Raw genomic sequence first — 15,444 nt, forward strand, 5'->3', positions numbered from 1 at the left:
TTAAAAATTAATGTGTCTTGAAATTTTTCTATATGTTTGGAATTTTTTTAAAGTAAGTAGTTTTAAAAGAAATACTTTTTTAAAGTCATTTTCTCCAGATTATCTCATCCAAGATCAGTACAATTTGCATCTCTGGGGGTAGGATTCCAACATTGGTAGATTTTAAAGCTACCCAGGGACTGCACTGGGCAGCCACAGCTGGGAACCAGGCTCCCAGGGTCTGAGCCCTGATCTGGGCTAAAAGCAACACTTCTGAGGAACCCCTAAAGTAATAACAACCACAAACTTAACATATATAGTCTTAACCATTTATTATATTTATGTTTTTCATTATAAAAGTAATATAACCACATTGCATAAAATTGGAAAATTTTTTTAAAAGAAAAAAGTTATTACCGTAACATAAACAATGAGAGAATTTTGGCTTATTTTCTCCAAGCATTTTTTAATGTACATATTTGCTTCCTACATAGTATGACACATTGAACATATGGCTTTAGCACTATTTTCATTTGACTTGAAAATGTCTTTAGAGCAATCATTTTTGTTGATAGTATATCAAGTGGATGTGCTGTTACTGACTTAACTATTCCCTTACTTTCGTGTATTTACATTGACACGATTTGTTTTTTGTTTTGTTTTATTTTGTTTTTGTAATTACAAATAATGCTTCAAGGAACAAATTTGTTCATAACAGTGTTTCTAATATTTCAGGCCACTTTACAGAAGTAGGATTATGGGGTCAGAATATGTCCATTCTCATAGCACTCAACACATACTGCCAAATTGCTTTGTGAAAGAGCTTTAACAATTTGTTGCAACCAGCAAGAGATGCTAGTTTTGCGGCTTTGACATTATACATTTTTTAGTGCAAGATTAAATATATGAAGATGTGTCAGAAGTAGGCCAGGACTAGCAGAAGCACAACCTCAATTTTAACTCTTGTTGTGTCACTTACTAGCTGTGATGCTTTGAGATTGCCCCTTACTCTTTCTTCCTCATTTTATGGGTCTACTCTACACATTTACCAAGCACCTATTATGTTCCAGGCACTATTCTCCATGCTGGGAATATGTATTGCTATAGGTCAGGACTCTTGAGAAGGAGGCTCTGAGATGGAAATTAGTGTGGAAGAGACTGATTAGGGACTGTTCTTGGCATCGACACTTGTGGAAGGGAGGTGACAGATGCAGGCTTGAACAGAGAGGGGAGCTGGGCTGCAATGAAGTCTCAGTGAAGCCACAGCCAACCCCACGTGAGCTCTGAAGATGGGATATGCCTTCAAAGGTGTCTGAGGTAGGTGATGGGGGCTGGGCCTTTATATTCTTACTTTGCTCCATGACTGCATGTAGGGGCTGCCTAGGGAAGGGGGCATGGCCTTGGGTGAGGCAACTCTCTTCAGCCCCATCACTTCACGAGGAGGACTACTATCAGAGGGCTGCTGGGGCAACGCTCCCCCAACAACGAGGAAACAATCATTCCTGAAGGGAAATCTGGGTGGTGCACGGCAATACCACTGCAAGTGATGAGCAAAGCAGACAATGGTCCTGGCCCCATGGAACTTAGAGACAGAAGGAGAGCCAGGCACTGATATTACAGACACAAACACCCCCCCACATAGGAAGACAAACTGAAAAGCACTGTGAAAGGAAAGTTCAGGGTCCCATGAGAGTGGGCAACAAGGGGACTTGATCTAATTTGGGGGTGTCAGGGAAGATGTTCTTGAGGAAGTGATAATGAGCTGAGATATGGAGGGTATAAAGGGGGTTACCAGGTCAATGGAGAGAGGGTGAAGAGTACACCTGGCAGAGGAAAGAACACTGTGCAAAGAGCTGAGGCTGGAGGGAGCACAGTGTTCAAAGAAAAGAAAAGCAGAGGCCAGGCGTGGTGGCTCATGCCTGTAATCACAGCACTTTGGGAGGCCGAGGCAGGCTGATCACCTGAGGTCAGGAGTTTGAGACCAGCCTGACTAACATGGTGAAACCCTGTCTCTACTAAAAAGACAAAAGTTAGCCAGATGTGGTGGTGCATGCCTGTAATGCCAGCTACTTGGGAGGCTGAAGCAGAAGAATCGCTTGAACCTGGGAGGCGGAGGTTGAAGTGAGCCATTACACTGCAGCCTGGGCGACAAGAGCTAAACTCCATCTCAAAAAAAAAAAAAAAGAAAAGAAAAAAAGAAAAAAGAAAAGCAGAGTGGCAGGTACCTTTCAAGTCAAAGGGCATGTAACGGGTGTGAGGCCATGGAGGAAGGCTGTGTGGCCAGTGCAGGGGGACTTGCTGGCCCATAGAGAGGGCATTGTTTTCCACCCCATGAACAATGTGAAATTCTTGAATGGTATTAAGCAGATGGGTGACTTAATCAGGTTTGCATTTTAAAATCTACTTCTGGCTATGAAAAATGGATTGAAATAGGGCAAGAAAGGATGGGTGAGATCAATAAGGATGCTGGGAAAGATGTGATCATAGCTGGGACCAGAGGGGTGGAATTGGACATGGAAAGGAGTGGATAGACTTGAAAGAGAAAAAATTGACAGGATTTGACAGTAGATTAGACCTGGGAGGTGAAGTAGAGGGAAGTGTGAAGGAGAAACCCAGGTTTCTGGTCCACACAACCAGATGATGTCAATGCTGTTCACTGAGATGGGGACACTAGACGAGGTGAGCCTGGGAGTGGATGATACATTTGGTTTTGGTCACTCTTACATCGGAGGTGCTTGAGTTTGAGGAGTCCTACAAATGAAATGTTGAGTAGATAATTTGGGGAGAGCATTCTACAATTCATAGAAGGAGTCTGAGGGGGAGAGATTATTTGTCAGCCACTGACAAATGGCTGGAAACTTAAATAACAGGCATGGAAGAATCACCTAGGAAAGATTATAGAATGGGGAGGAACTTTAGCACCAAATTTCGAGGAACTCTGACATTTAAATTTGTATAGAAGGCAGGTTTTGTAAGTAGGAAAGCTCCTGGGGTGGATGGTTCATGGAAGCCAATGGAAGTATTTCAAGTAGGAGGGACTAGACGAAGTGTTGAACGAAGCTGAGAAGTTAGGTGAGGAGAGGACTGAGAAGTGACTGTTGTGCTGAGCAGCTTGTCCTTCATTAGTGAATTCAGTGAATTCACTGTGAGGCCTGAGGACAGACTGGACTGGTATAAAGAGTGAGTGGATTGTGAGGAAATGGGGTCAGTGAACACAAAAGTCTTTCAAGAGGTTTGGCTGTAGAGGGTACTAAAGAGAGGGGGTAGCTGGATGGAGAATTAGGGTTTAGGTCAATTTTCCTTTGTTTTGCTTTTATGATGTGTGAATGTGGGTGGGACAGATCCAGTTCTTTCAACTTTATCATTCCCTTCATGTAAGTACCAGGGGTGAAGTGCCCCAGGTAGCAGGTGGAAAAATAAAGTAAAAGTATACAGAGTTGTGCTCAAAAGAGGCGTTTCCTAGACTGAACCAAATGTTCATTTCCAGAGCCAAGTGCAGTGCCTCATTCCCGTAATCCCAGCACACTGGGAGGCTGAGGCTGGCAGATCACTTGAGGCCAGGAGTTTTCGACCAGTCTGGGCAATATAGCAAGACCCCATCTCTACAAAAAAGTAAAAAGTTAGCCAGGTGTGGTGGCACACACCTGTAGTCCTAGCTACTTAGGAGGCTGAGGCAGGTGGATCATTTGAGCCCAGGAATCGGAGGCTGCAGTGAGCCAAGACTGTGCCACTGTACTCTAACCTGGGCAACAGAGTGAGACCCTGTCTCTAAAAAAATAAAAAATAAAAAAAAACCACATGCGCGCGCGCACGCACACACACACACACACACCTCTATATACCAAAGGGTGAATTCCCTGTCTTCTGAGAATTTGGGGCAGTATTTGTCTGCCCTTTTTGTTCAGTTGACAGAACCACTGAACAGGGGCTCTGAGGACCCTAGTGAAAATCATATTCCTAGTAGGCTGCCTTGGTACTCCAGAATTCTTGAGGTGAGTATGAAGAGAAGCCCTTGTTGTCCCACTGTCTTTAAAATTAAGGTGGTTATGAGCCCAGCTAATCAAGTTGGTCTGGAGTGCTCTAAAACATCAGGTAGTTTTTGGAAGCTCCCCTACCCCAGGTGATTCTAACAGGCAGATACTAGCTAACAGACTGGAAGGGCTACAACCGTCAAAGATGAACAATAATAATCACAGAAGCAGCCTTAGTGAAGACCAATCTATAAAAATTAATCATGGACAGGTCTATTGGCAAGTTATATTACCTACAGCTAATTACCAATTTCTCTCAAGACTGATCTCACAGCTTTCCTAAAATTCCACATCCGTGACCTTTTGATGCCTGTCTGAGCAGGGGACTCTTTTCACTAGCCTGACACCTTCTCATTTTCCAAGTATTGGATTAAATATTATTTTTCCTGGGAAGTCTTCTCTCACCTCTAATCAGAAGCCAGACTTATACTCTGGCTGTTTTCAAGATCCTCAGATATAGCCTGGCTGAAACATACCACTATGCTTTTTTCCTAAATACTCCAAATAGGCCTTTCAGGGTTGTTGTTTCTTTCTTTCCTTTTTTTTTTTTTTTTTTTTTTTTTTTGAGACACAGTCTTGCTCTGTCGCCCAGGCTGGAGTGCAGTGGCACAATCTCGGCTCACTGCAACCTCTGCCTCCCAGGTTCAAGCGATTCTCCTGCCTCAGCCTCCCAAGTAGCTGGGATTACAGGTGTGTGCCACCATGTCTGGCTAATTTTTGTTTTTTTAGTAGAGACAGTGTTTCACCATGTTGGCCAGGCTGGTCTCGAACTCCTGACCTCAGGTGATCTGCCCTCCTTGGCCTCCCAAAGTGCTGGGATTGTAGGCATGAGCCAGCACACCCAGCTGACCTTTCAGTTTTTTCAAGATGATCTGACTTTAAAGAAAGGGCATTCATGGGAGGTCTGATGGCACATCTCACGTGGTCTCAGGCTGTCTTGCATCAAAAAGAATGTGTCTCTACACAGCACACTTGGTATTTAGGGCGGTGGCAAAACATACACAAGGTTATTAAGTAATTAAACATATTAAAGTCAAGGATGGGCCCAACGCTTTGAGTGTTTAAAGCCTTTAAAGGTAGGGATAAACCCAGTGCTGACATGTGCCAGGACTGAGCCAGGCTGAGTCATGAGTGAGTCCAGAAGTGTTCTCTCCCACCACTGACATCTACTCAGCCCCTTTCCACCCAAAGCACCTCAGTGCCAAGCTTCTCAAGCGTGATCCCTCTCCCCAAACAACTGGTCTTCACATGCCACTGTGTGATGTGGGTTGCTCATTGTTCACAGACCTTCTTTATGGCTGGGAGAAGCTAGGGTCAGGGGAAAGCTTAGCCAGCAGGTAGCTGTGAAGTTGGACCAGTAGCCATCGCCAGGTGCACACCAGTGGGGAGGCGGATGGCATGTGCTCAGACTCCGGGGGCAAACTCCATGGGACCCAAACAGTCACGCTCCTCTGTAGATGGAAGAGGAGCAAGACACTAAGTCTATTCTGAATTCTTCTCAAAGATGAATGGATTTATTGAGAGCATGGCTAATTTTTGGCCCTTCTCTTTTGCATCATGGCTACATCCTGGTGGCATTTTGTTCATTTTTCCTAAATCCAACAGAGTTGCTTTTCAGATACACTTTCCCCACTTTGACAACACAAGCCCTGTCACCTCCCCAGGAGGACATCAATGGAGGCCTGAACTCTGAGCATAGAGACAACACACGGTTTTGGGAGGCCAGTTTCTGACATGGGACATGCCATAAACCCCGAGAAAACTATTTCTGAATAACTGATAAGGTCTAATTTAGAGACATCATTCTACCTTTTTAGGCCATGATTCTCAAAATGATTATTTTCCCAGAATATTTTTCTTCTCATATTAGAATGAAAAATGTTTCTATTAGGCTAGCTTGCTGTCCTGCAAAAGCTTGCCCTTTTATTCTCTACCCTTCACTACCATGATGGTCCTCGTAAGACTGCCAATCCCACAGTAAAGGGAGAGGAGGCCTCTAAATTGTTTTCTATCAGCCATGTCTTAATTACTCTGAGCATCAAAGAAGGGACATTTTGATGAGTTGTAACAAAAGCAATGTGGCATGCTCAGAGACAAATGATCTGAGTTCTCCAGGGTTCTTTTCTCTCCTGTATAAATCTAAGCAGGTAGACTAGATGTTTTCTAAGGTTCTACTCACTCTAACTTTGCGAACTGAGAAACGGCTTTCTAGTAAAAGTGCCAGAGAAGGATGAAGCCATTATGCATGTCACCCTTGTGACATGTGTGTGGAACAAAGAGTCCTGGATCAGGGATCAAAATCCTTGTAGTATAAACTACCAGTGGGGCCTCCCAAAACCACTCCAAAGCTTTAGCTATGAAAGCTATAAATGGGGTCATGCTGATCAACCGAAGCAAGGTATATAAAACTGCTTTGCAAATAAAGTCATATACAAAAATCATTCTACTGGGGTAATAAAAAAGAGGACCCCAGATAAATTTCTTAGGCTCTAGATTTTAGGTCTCTACCCAGTTTCAAATACAGCTATGTAGAGGTCCCCCAATCCAATTCCAGCAATTGCAATGGAGTTAAAATTTGTCAAAGATAATAAACAGCAAGACAATAGTAATTGCTAATGAGAAAGGCCATAATTTTTTACAATAGCTAGAGAGAGGAACTGCTGAAAGTGAAGGCTTCATTTGAAAGACATTTTGGAAATTTGCGTTGGTTTTGTAACACCAAATTATGTCAGAAATGTTTATATTTTTTTAAAAAAATCATAGGCCCATTTTCAGTAGACTCCAGTGAAGAGTGCCCCAAGGTGAAGTCATGATGCTTCATGTCCATGCCTTAGTCCTGCCCCAAGTTCCTGTGCAATCTTAGAAAAATATCTGAATCTTTAAGTTCAAGTGCCCCCAGTTACAATGAGATTCATAACAGATTCTCAGTGTTTTCATGTACTTCACTCCTAGTAGGTAAGTTAAAGGAAAGTTATTAAAACATTTGTAAGTGCTCTAAGTATTTCAGATAAAAGATACTGTAACACTGCCAAGGCACCACTTCTAACTTTTATAGAGCTCGCATGCCCTAAATTTTGTTTGTAAATAAAATCTTAAAAATGTGTTAGGAAAGGGATATGAAATACATTTATAAAGTGAAGAATTTCTTTTAAAACCCCTTTGGGAGGCGGAGGCGGGTGGATCGTGAGGTCAGGAGATTGAGACCATCCTGGCCAACATGGTGAAACCCCGTCTCTACTAAAAACACAAAAATTAGCTGGGCGTGGTGGCGGACACCTGTAATCCCAGCTACCCGGGAGGCTGAGGCAGGAGAATCGCTTGCACCCAGGAGGCAGAAGTTGCAGTAAGTGTGAGATCGTGCCATTGCACTCCAGCCTGGCGACAAGAGTGAGACTCTGTCTCAAACAAACAAACAAAAAACCCACATTAAGTAAACATGTAAGTCTATATCTTCAAAATCAAATTTTCTAAAAGCACAGTCCACCTGCAGTACCACTTACATTAAAGACAGAACTATCCACGGAGATCAGCAATAAGAGCTATCTTCATGTAAGTACCACACTTTAAGGAGCATCAGTGACCAACTGTGTCACTGATTCAGACCAAGAGAAAACATATAACTTTGTGGAAAAGATTTCCCTGGAAATTTCAAAACATAGGTAATTAAATAACCAGAGATTGGGTGCAGTGGCTCACACCTATAATCCCAGAACCTTGGGAGGCTGAGGTAGGAGGATTGCTTGAGCCTCAGAGTTTGAGGCCAGGCTGCGCAACATAGTTGGATCCTGTCTCTGCAAGACATTTCATTAAAACCTAGCCAGGTGTGGTGGCACATGCCTATACTGTAGTCCCAGCTACTTGGAAGGCTGAGGCAGAAGGATATCACTTGAGCCCAGGAGTTTGAGGCTCCAGTGAGCCATGATGGTGACACTGCATTCCAGCCTGGGCAACAGAGCAAGACCCTGCTGTCTCAAAAAAAAAAAAAACAAAAAACAAAAAAAAGAGGAGGAGAATAATCAGGAATCACAAACAAGCTGACATTTTTCAAGCTTGCTTTCAATGTCTATCACTTTACTAAGAAAAATATAATAAATTCATTGTATAGATAAAAATGACATGTACACTATTCCAATATTTGTTTCCTGTTGAAGAAACCATCAAGAGAAAATCTTTTCTGGTTCATCATCATTAACACAACCCCCAAAATAGAATACAATTTAAAAATAGTTAATAGGGTGGTATATATATATATACACATACACATACACACATAATTTTTATATTTCCTGATTTAACAAAGACATGCTCTTGGGAAGCTGTAGACCTTATTGAAAAGTCTGGTAGTCTTTCCTTCTTTTATTTTCTGCAGTACTTAAACAGCCTGTATGAATCATTTGGCATGGGTGAATTGTCTTGTATCTTCTCATGCATATATTCTTGTCTACACAACTAGAAAGCGAGCCTCTGGAAGGAAGTTCCCTGTGGTGCTAAGCCCAGTGCCTTGTACATAACCTGGGTGCATTAATCATTGACTGACATGTGCATTTGCAGGGAGTAGCCTGGTAAGATACACTCAAAACCTTTATTCATTGATTTACAAACTGTACAATATTTACAAAGTTTAGGCATTAATCCCATATTGACATGAATGCTGTGGAGAGTCTAAAAATAAATATGTGGCACATAGCTTAATATACACATCATGGCTCTTTACACTTAAGCCATTACCAATGGTGAGATGTAATGGAGAATTTAATGTGGTAGAAAAGTCAGATGGCTGACCAGTCCTGGTCCTTCCATGTGAATGACTCTTCCTTGGCTCCTTGAGGCTGGGGATAGTGAGCAAATAACTTTCTTTCAAGAGAATTAAACACAGCCATTCTGACAGGCACATGGGATGCATGCAGCAACATCTATGCAGAGTCTGAAAGCACTCCCTGGGTGGTGGTTGAATCTGCACCACTGTGGACCTGATCCCTGTACACCAGCCAGGGAGGCTTTGGTGTGGTGACTTTCTTGTTTCTTATTCAATCACATGCAGTACTTGGAAGACGTCAGTGGAGTGTAATCATGCACAAAAATGGTACTTGTAGGTATGTACAACATCAAACTTTCATTGTCTTATAGCATCTTTAGATGCAACATCAACTATCTCCTCTTTTAGCAAGAGGGATGAATGAGGAAGCCAAACCCCTACTCCCCAAAGAAAAAACATCATCTGGGGACACATGCAAATGGCATCCTGCAACAGCAGGGTGAGATAAACTCCACATGATAAGATGGATGAATTCCTATGAAGTCAGGCCTGAAAGTCTTCCTAGGGGGATAATTCCACCTTTCTTTCCTCTTCAATCCCACATCATCCCACATAACCTAAATCTGAAGGAAACAGCTTCACAACATTGCATTTGAGCTTTGGTATCTTCATTTGGGAAGTGTAAATGCTAGTAACATTCCTTATAGGATTCTTGCAGGGATTAATCCTAACTTATGTAAAGTGCTTAGCATAGTGCCTGGCACATACGAGGTGCTTAATAAATGTCTTGCTTTCTCTCCCTCTACTTTCCCACCCCAATTAAAAGCAACATATTGATAAGCCTAACAAACTCTGAATTAAGGCCATTTGATGCAATTTAGATTATTCCGTGTCAGAGTTACTGCTGTCAGTTCATATTTAGTCCCTGAGGGAGTCTCATTTTATGAGCCAGAGACATTTTTCTATGGAGGGCAGATGGACCCTGACAACACTGTCCTCTTTATTAGCCATGGTTCTAACAAGTTTCACAAAAACACATCCGAAAACCCTGCACAGAAACTTAGACCAGTGATGGTCACCACCTGAATAATTCCAGGACACCATCACTGAGGAAACCATGAGAAAAATCCTTGAGACAAACATATTGCTCTTGCCTACATGTTAACTTTTTTCAACACTGGTGCAAGTATTATAGATAACTTTCAATAAACATATATTAAAAGCTCTACCACTGTTGAAAAATATGTATTCTAATTTGATCACTTTGTTCAGAATAATGAATTTTTTAGAATATATTTTAGTTTCTAGTTATGCCTTACAAAAATAAATACTGTTTAAATTATTTACAAGGAAGAAGAAAAATTGTAACTTGGGGTACAAAAAATACAGGAAGGATGACAAAAATTTTACCATCTACTTCAAAAGCAATATCTAAAAGAAAGAAAAACTTCCCATTGAGTCTCCTTGTTAGTCTTGCAGTCACCTCACTGGTCTACTTTCTCCTCATCATCGCATATTATGCCTTGCTTCCCTATCATTCGAAAGACAATTTAATGCAGAATCTTCTCCATAAAGTCGCTGGGGATTTGGAAGTGGGAGCTCTTTGGCAGTATGAACTGCAGATGGAGTAAGAAGCTGGCCGAGCCACTTAGTCGGCCCTCAGAATGAACTAGGACTAATCTCCACACATTTTTCCTTTTATTCTAAAATCCTCTGTCTAGATTAACTATGGCTGAATAGAACCCCATATCTGGGGAAAACAACTCCATTCTGGTTTGGGGCTCTGGACACAATTGACTCAGGTGGAATCTAGGATCTCATGAAGCATAATTAGGTGCCAAGTCAAGGAGAAGGCCGATCTCACCAATTATATGAAGGGATAACACAGCCACTTTACGGACAGTGGCTCCATTAAGTTGAGGAAAATCCTCCTCCAGGCACCCCCACAAATATAACAAACTTTTATGATTGCCTTTTTGTCTTCTGCACAGAACAGAGGGAATGTGATTCCCAGCACTGGGAGAAGAATGTTGGGAAAATTAATTGAACAAATGGCTGGAATTGTTGGAATTACTACTCTTCCAGGGACTCAGTCAGAATTTCCAAGGAAATAGTCCATTCAGTTTGGAGTCAATGTTTTAAAATTCTAAAGCTACAAATGAACTCACGATTATATTTAAACCAATGGTTACTTTTCTCCTGAAAAGCCCACATCTATACATGCCCCTATAACATACTCCTAATATCTTACAGTCTCAGGACCTACTGCATCTCATGCATGTATTCTTCCAAATTAAGAACCCCAGATCTCGATAAATGCAGAACTACTTCTTGGAATGAAAACAAAGGTTTATGGTATGGAACTTGGGCTGTACTGACAGAAGGCTTTGATGAGTCTTGGTTAGACTCAAAATGGCTACAGTGAAGCAACATTTATTCCTCATGGTAAGTGGCAATGCTTGGCTGTGATGACCTCCAAGAGTGTTGTGTCTCACATGTGTAATTACTGTCAGGCCAATGACTCATGCAGGTCTGTGGACCATCGAGATCCCCATGGATCGCTATTAACACATGGAGCCACTGAGCCGCTATAACATGAGCCCTAACCACAACCACAAGCAGGACACTATCACTGACATACAGCGTGGGTGCCCATTTGTCTGATTTATAGGTGACGTTGTGGCAAATGTGGCATCAGTTTCATTTCGGGGCAGTGGCAAGTTACAGATATTTCCTTCACAACAAGAAGTGCAGACCTGAAAGAAAGGAAGAAAAAAAGATAATGAGAAGCCAGCATGTCTTGGAAGGAGGCAGGGTTTTTGAAGGCACTGTCGCCCACATGGCAAGATGCAAGTAAAAATTACCTAATCTATAAAGGAGATGCCAACTCTACGTTCAGGAAGGCTGGGGATAATATTTCTTCTAGAAGCAATCTGGTCAACATGAAAACTCCCCAGGCCAAACTTCAAGAGATCTAGGTTTTGTTTTTGACACCCTCCACCCATACTATTCTTACAAAGGTGTATAGTATAGCCTTCCTGGGCCTCAGTTCTTTCGCCCTTAAAATGGGAATAAAGAAACTCGTCCTTCTTTTTCCATGAGGCTCTTTCTGACTACTTGAGGAAGAGAGGGTAAGCCTTCATTTGCCAAGTTTTCAAGTGAGAGTCAAGTGGCAACAACCCGGGTAATTTAAACTTGAGTACTGACTTTCATAGAACTGTTTGTGTAAGTGTCTCCATTCTCATTGGGTGAGTTAATGTTTGAAGGGTCTTCATTCATGCAGTTACTCCTGCTTTACACCACCTTACTCGTGGATCATTAGAAAGAAATAAACCCACAGAGTTAGTGACAAAAACTTTCTTGGGGCATGGCTACACAAAGTACAGACCAGCAGCTCCAACATCAGCTAGGAGTTTGTTACAAGTGCAGAATCTCAAACCTTGCCCCAGACAAAGAATTAGGAATACATTTTAACAAGATTCCCAGGTGATTCCTAGTCATAGGATGGTTATTAATAATATTCTATACAGTCATTTTCCTGCAGGGATTTGAGTCTTTAGTCACAGTGACATGTGCCAGGAAGACAGTATAATGTTGCGGAGGTAGACTCCAAACCAGAGGTGAATTGGAATTCTGTGCCTGTCACTTACCAGCTGTGTGACCGAGCATATGACCCAACTTCTCTAATCCTTAACTTTCTCCTTAGTAAAGAGGCCATAGTAACTCCTCAGAATCAAGTCCAATTTGCTGGAGAGGTCAGGGAAAGCCTTTGGTTTTACTCATTTTGAACCAGGAGCAGAATAGGCAGATTATATTTAAAATTTTAATTATTAGTGTATTCAAGAGGTTGCTTGAAAATTAGGTGTCTGCCTTCTTAAGAAAAATAAGCCCTACTGACAGTGCTGTTCCCAGGTATTGAGAATGGACATTGCCCAAACCACCAGGAAGGCCACCTGCAGGAGAAGTGTTCAGCTGCTAAATAAAGGCCAAAGCATGATATGTTAAGGTCACACGTATAGACAGCATATAGACATGTATAGACACATGTATAGAGGGCAAGGCTGCCTTTCTGTGATTCTTTATATGCCCCTTCAAGGCTGCCTCCCAAGCTCATTTTACACTGAGTGCTTCTGTATATAGGCACCATGTGTTTCCATATACAGGCTTCTACAGGTACCAGGTGAAGCTTAAGCGAACACACAAGATGGGTCTCTCATCACCTATCAAATGACTCAAGAGCCAATGGAGACCCTCCCCAAACTGACATCCCAGTCACAACATGAGCCCTACTTTACAGAAAGTTATCAAAGCTGAATTGCCTCGGTCCTCCTGTGATGAATGAACTGGGTACATCTGCAAAGCTTCACTGTGATGGACATAACTGGTCTCTTGCTCCTCTTTTTTCTGGTAGCTTTATTACTTTCCTCTGAGTGAAGAAAGTTATTACAATAACACTGAACACCCTCTTGATGTGTGTTTACACAATTTATATCAGTTGTCCTATGCTCTGGTATAGATGTGTATTCTTTTAGAGTAAACAGGAAAGGAAGCGTCTTTTCATAGAGCATAAAGACAATCAAAAGACAGCCTTCATGGGGAAGTAAGAATCTGCTCATGAGTACTGGCAGATGTCTGAAGAGAAGGCAGCTGGCTATGTAGTACTGGTCACTTGCTCTGTTGCCCAGACCTTGTGGCCTTCATGCTCGGAGTCTCTGCAGCCAGTGGATAAGCACTCTTCCAGTGGGACACAGCGTTTGGTGACTGAGATACTGTTTCCTGTGACTTCCATTGTGTGCTGAGTGTAGCAGTATCTGGTCTCTGTCAACAGAGAAAATATATTTGAGATGGGAAATGTTGACCCAACCTGCCTAAAAGGAAAATAACAGGAGTGTCAGCATTATCATTCCAGAAAAGACCTAATAGCACATAAGATGTGCACTGCTTTGAGTTTATGTCCAACCCCAAAGACCTCTTTGGAGAGCTCCACTTTGCCATGGTAGGAGGACAACCTTCAAAGAATATTGATTTCTCTGCCCAGCATTATTCCCATAAACCAAGACACAATGGTTTCTCCTTGCCTTTCAACAAATTTTGCCACTGGACTGATTTTTATTTTTAGGGGATGAGTGGTTTTGGGGGATGATTTAAGAGGTATAAGTCATAGCAATTTTAAGGAAGATGAAAGGACAAAGAGATTCAAAGAACTCAGGGTTAAAATGAGTTAGGCATGTAACAGTAGTCCTCAAGGAGATAAAACACTACGGCAGTGGCTGGTGTGTGTGTGTGTGTGTGTGTGTGTGTGTGTGTGTGTGTGTGTGTGTGTGTGTGTGTTGGGGGGAAGCAGCTATTCACAAGAGCAGAACAATTTAAAACTTTGTGCCAATGAGCATAGCTGGGTCCAGGGTATATTACAGATGAAGACTGAAACAATAATGAACATTTTTCCAAAATTGAGGAGCTTCGTTTCTCCCTAGCATGATTTCAGTGTCTTCCTAGGACAACAGATGAAGACCATGATGGGAGTTTCCAGAGGTCCCTCTATGTCTAATGAATCTGAAAGCTTGAGATCTCTTCCAAAATTCTTTGGGGAACTTTTAATGTGTAATTTAAAAACTAAAGAAAAATGGCTTTGTCAATGTAATTCTTTAAGGCCTCCAGGCAATGTTCAGCTCTCTAAGTCTGGGATTTAGGAGAATGTTCTTGCTCTACTTTCACATTAAAAAAGAAAATGAATAATTCTTAAGAAATGTCACCGAGCTGTTTTTCATCCACATCTTGGATCCAACTTTGCATGCTTTATACATTTCAGATATTTAGTGGCTAATATGGAATTATGACCTCCTATGAGATTATTTATTAGGCAATAAAAATTCCTCCCCCCTCCCCCACCAGATTCTGTCATGATTTTGGCAGCTTTTAACTGAAGAACTAATGTCCAAAGAAGAAAGCATAAGAAAATTTTAGGTCTTGAGAATGAGCTAATACAGACCCTTCAACACATTCTGGAAGCCATCAAAACTCAGGGGTTTTAACAGTCTTGCTAGAGACCCTCACCTGACAGGAATCCCAAATGGTCTCCAATTAAGTCGTACTAAGAGCTGCCACTTTCCCAGTGGTGATGCTATTGGCGGGTGTGCCTGGGCAGAGTCTGTGGCAACACCTTCCCCTAAATGCTGTCCCACACTGCATCCCAGCTGGAATTGTTAGTTGGATTGAGCTGAAGCTTGCTCCAAGGTTGCCCAGGGTCCTACGGAGCTCTTTGGGAGTAGGGTAAGGTCATCTGGGGAGCTCACAATAAGAATAGTTGAAAGTTTTCTACCTGGCAATAATTCTCCCAAAGCCCTAAACTACCTTAACATTGGAGTGATTGCTTTTCTGTTGAAGAAGAGGCCACAGCTCTCCTCTTTTTTAAGCCTTAACAGGTTTATGACAAATGGAGGCCAGTGGCCTGGGAGATTTACCACATCTTCTAAGAGGACTGGTTTACTTCTTTGGTATCAGACTCAATGGACATTTATGGTCACAATAGGTTCATCTTTCCCACCCCCACCCCAACTTCAAATGTTCTAGAAAGCAATAAAATCAGGAATGTTCTTATCTCCTGTCTCCTCTTCATGCAGACAGCTAAGAGCAGCTGCCAGAGGTTTTACTGCTCCAAATGTAAATCCGAGCAGATAA

The 15,444-nt window shown here is 42.0% G+C and overlaps 1 protein-coding gene across 2 annotated transcripts in view; it reads right to left on the reverse strand.

Annotated features, from left to right (window-relative positions):
- Positions 1–294: 294 nt before the first annotated feature.
- Positions 295–15,444, reverse strand: part of LYPD6 (LY6/PLAUR domain containing 6) — a 151,448-nt gene continuing 136,298 nt past the window's right edge. For both annotated transcript variants that reach the window (XM_063595135.1, XM_003816683.4), the window contains exons 4-5: positions 13,454–13,584; positions 295–11,522 (exon numbers count right to left, since the gene is read on the reverse strand). In XM_063595135.1, coding sequence (XP_063451205.1) covers positions 11,355–11,522; positions 13,454–13,584 — 299 coding nt within the window. In that variant the 3' untranslated portion in view covers positions 295–11,354. The remainder of the gene's footprint in view (positions 11,523–13,453; positions 13,585–15,444) is intronic.

Source organism: Pan paniscus, chromosome 13 (genome assembly GCF_029289425.2).
Source record: "Pan paniscus chromosome 13, NHGRI_mPanPan1-v2.0_pri, whole genome shotgun sequence".
Classification (NCBI taxonomy): Eukaryota; Metazoa; Chordata; class Mammalia; order Primates; family Hominidae; genus Pan; species Pan paniscus.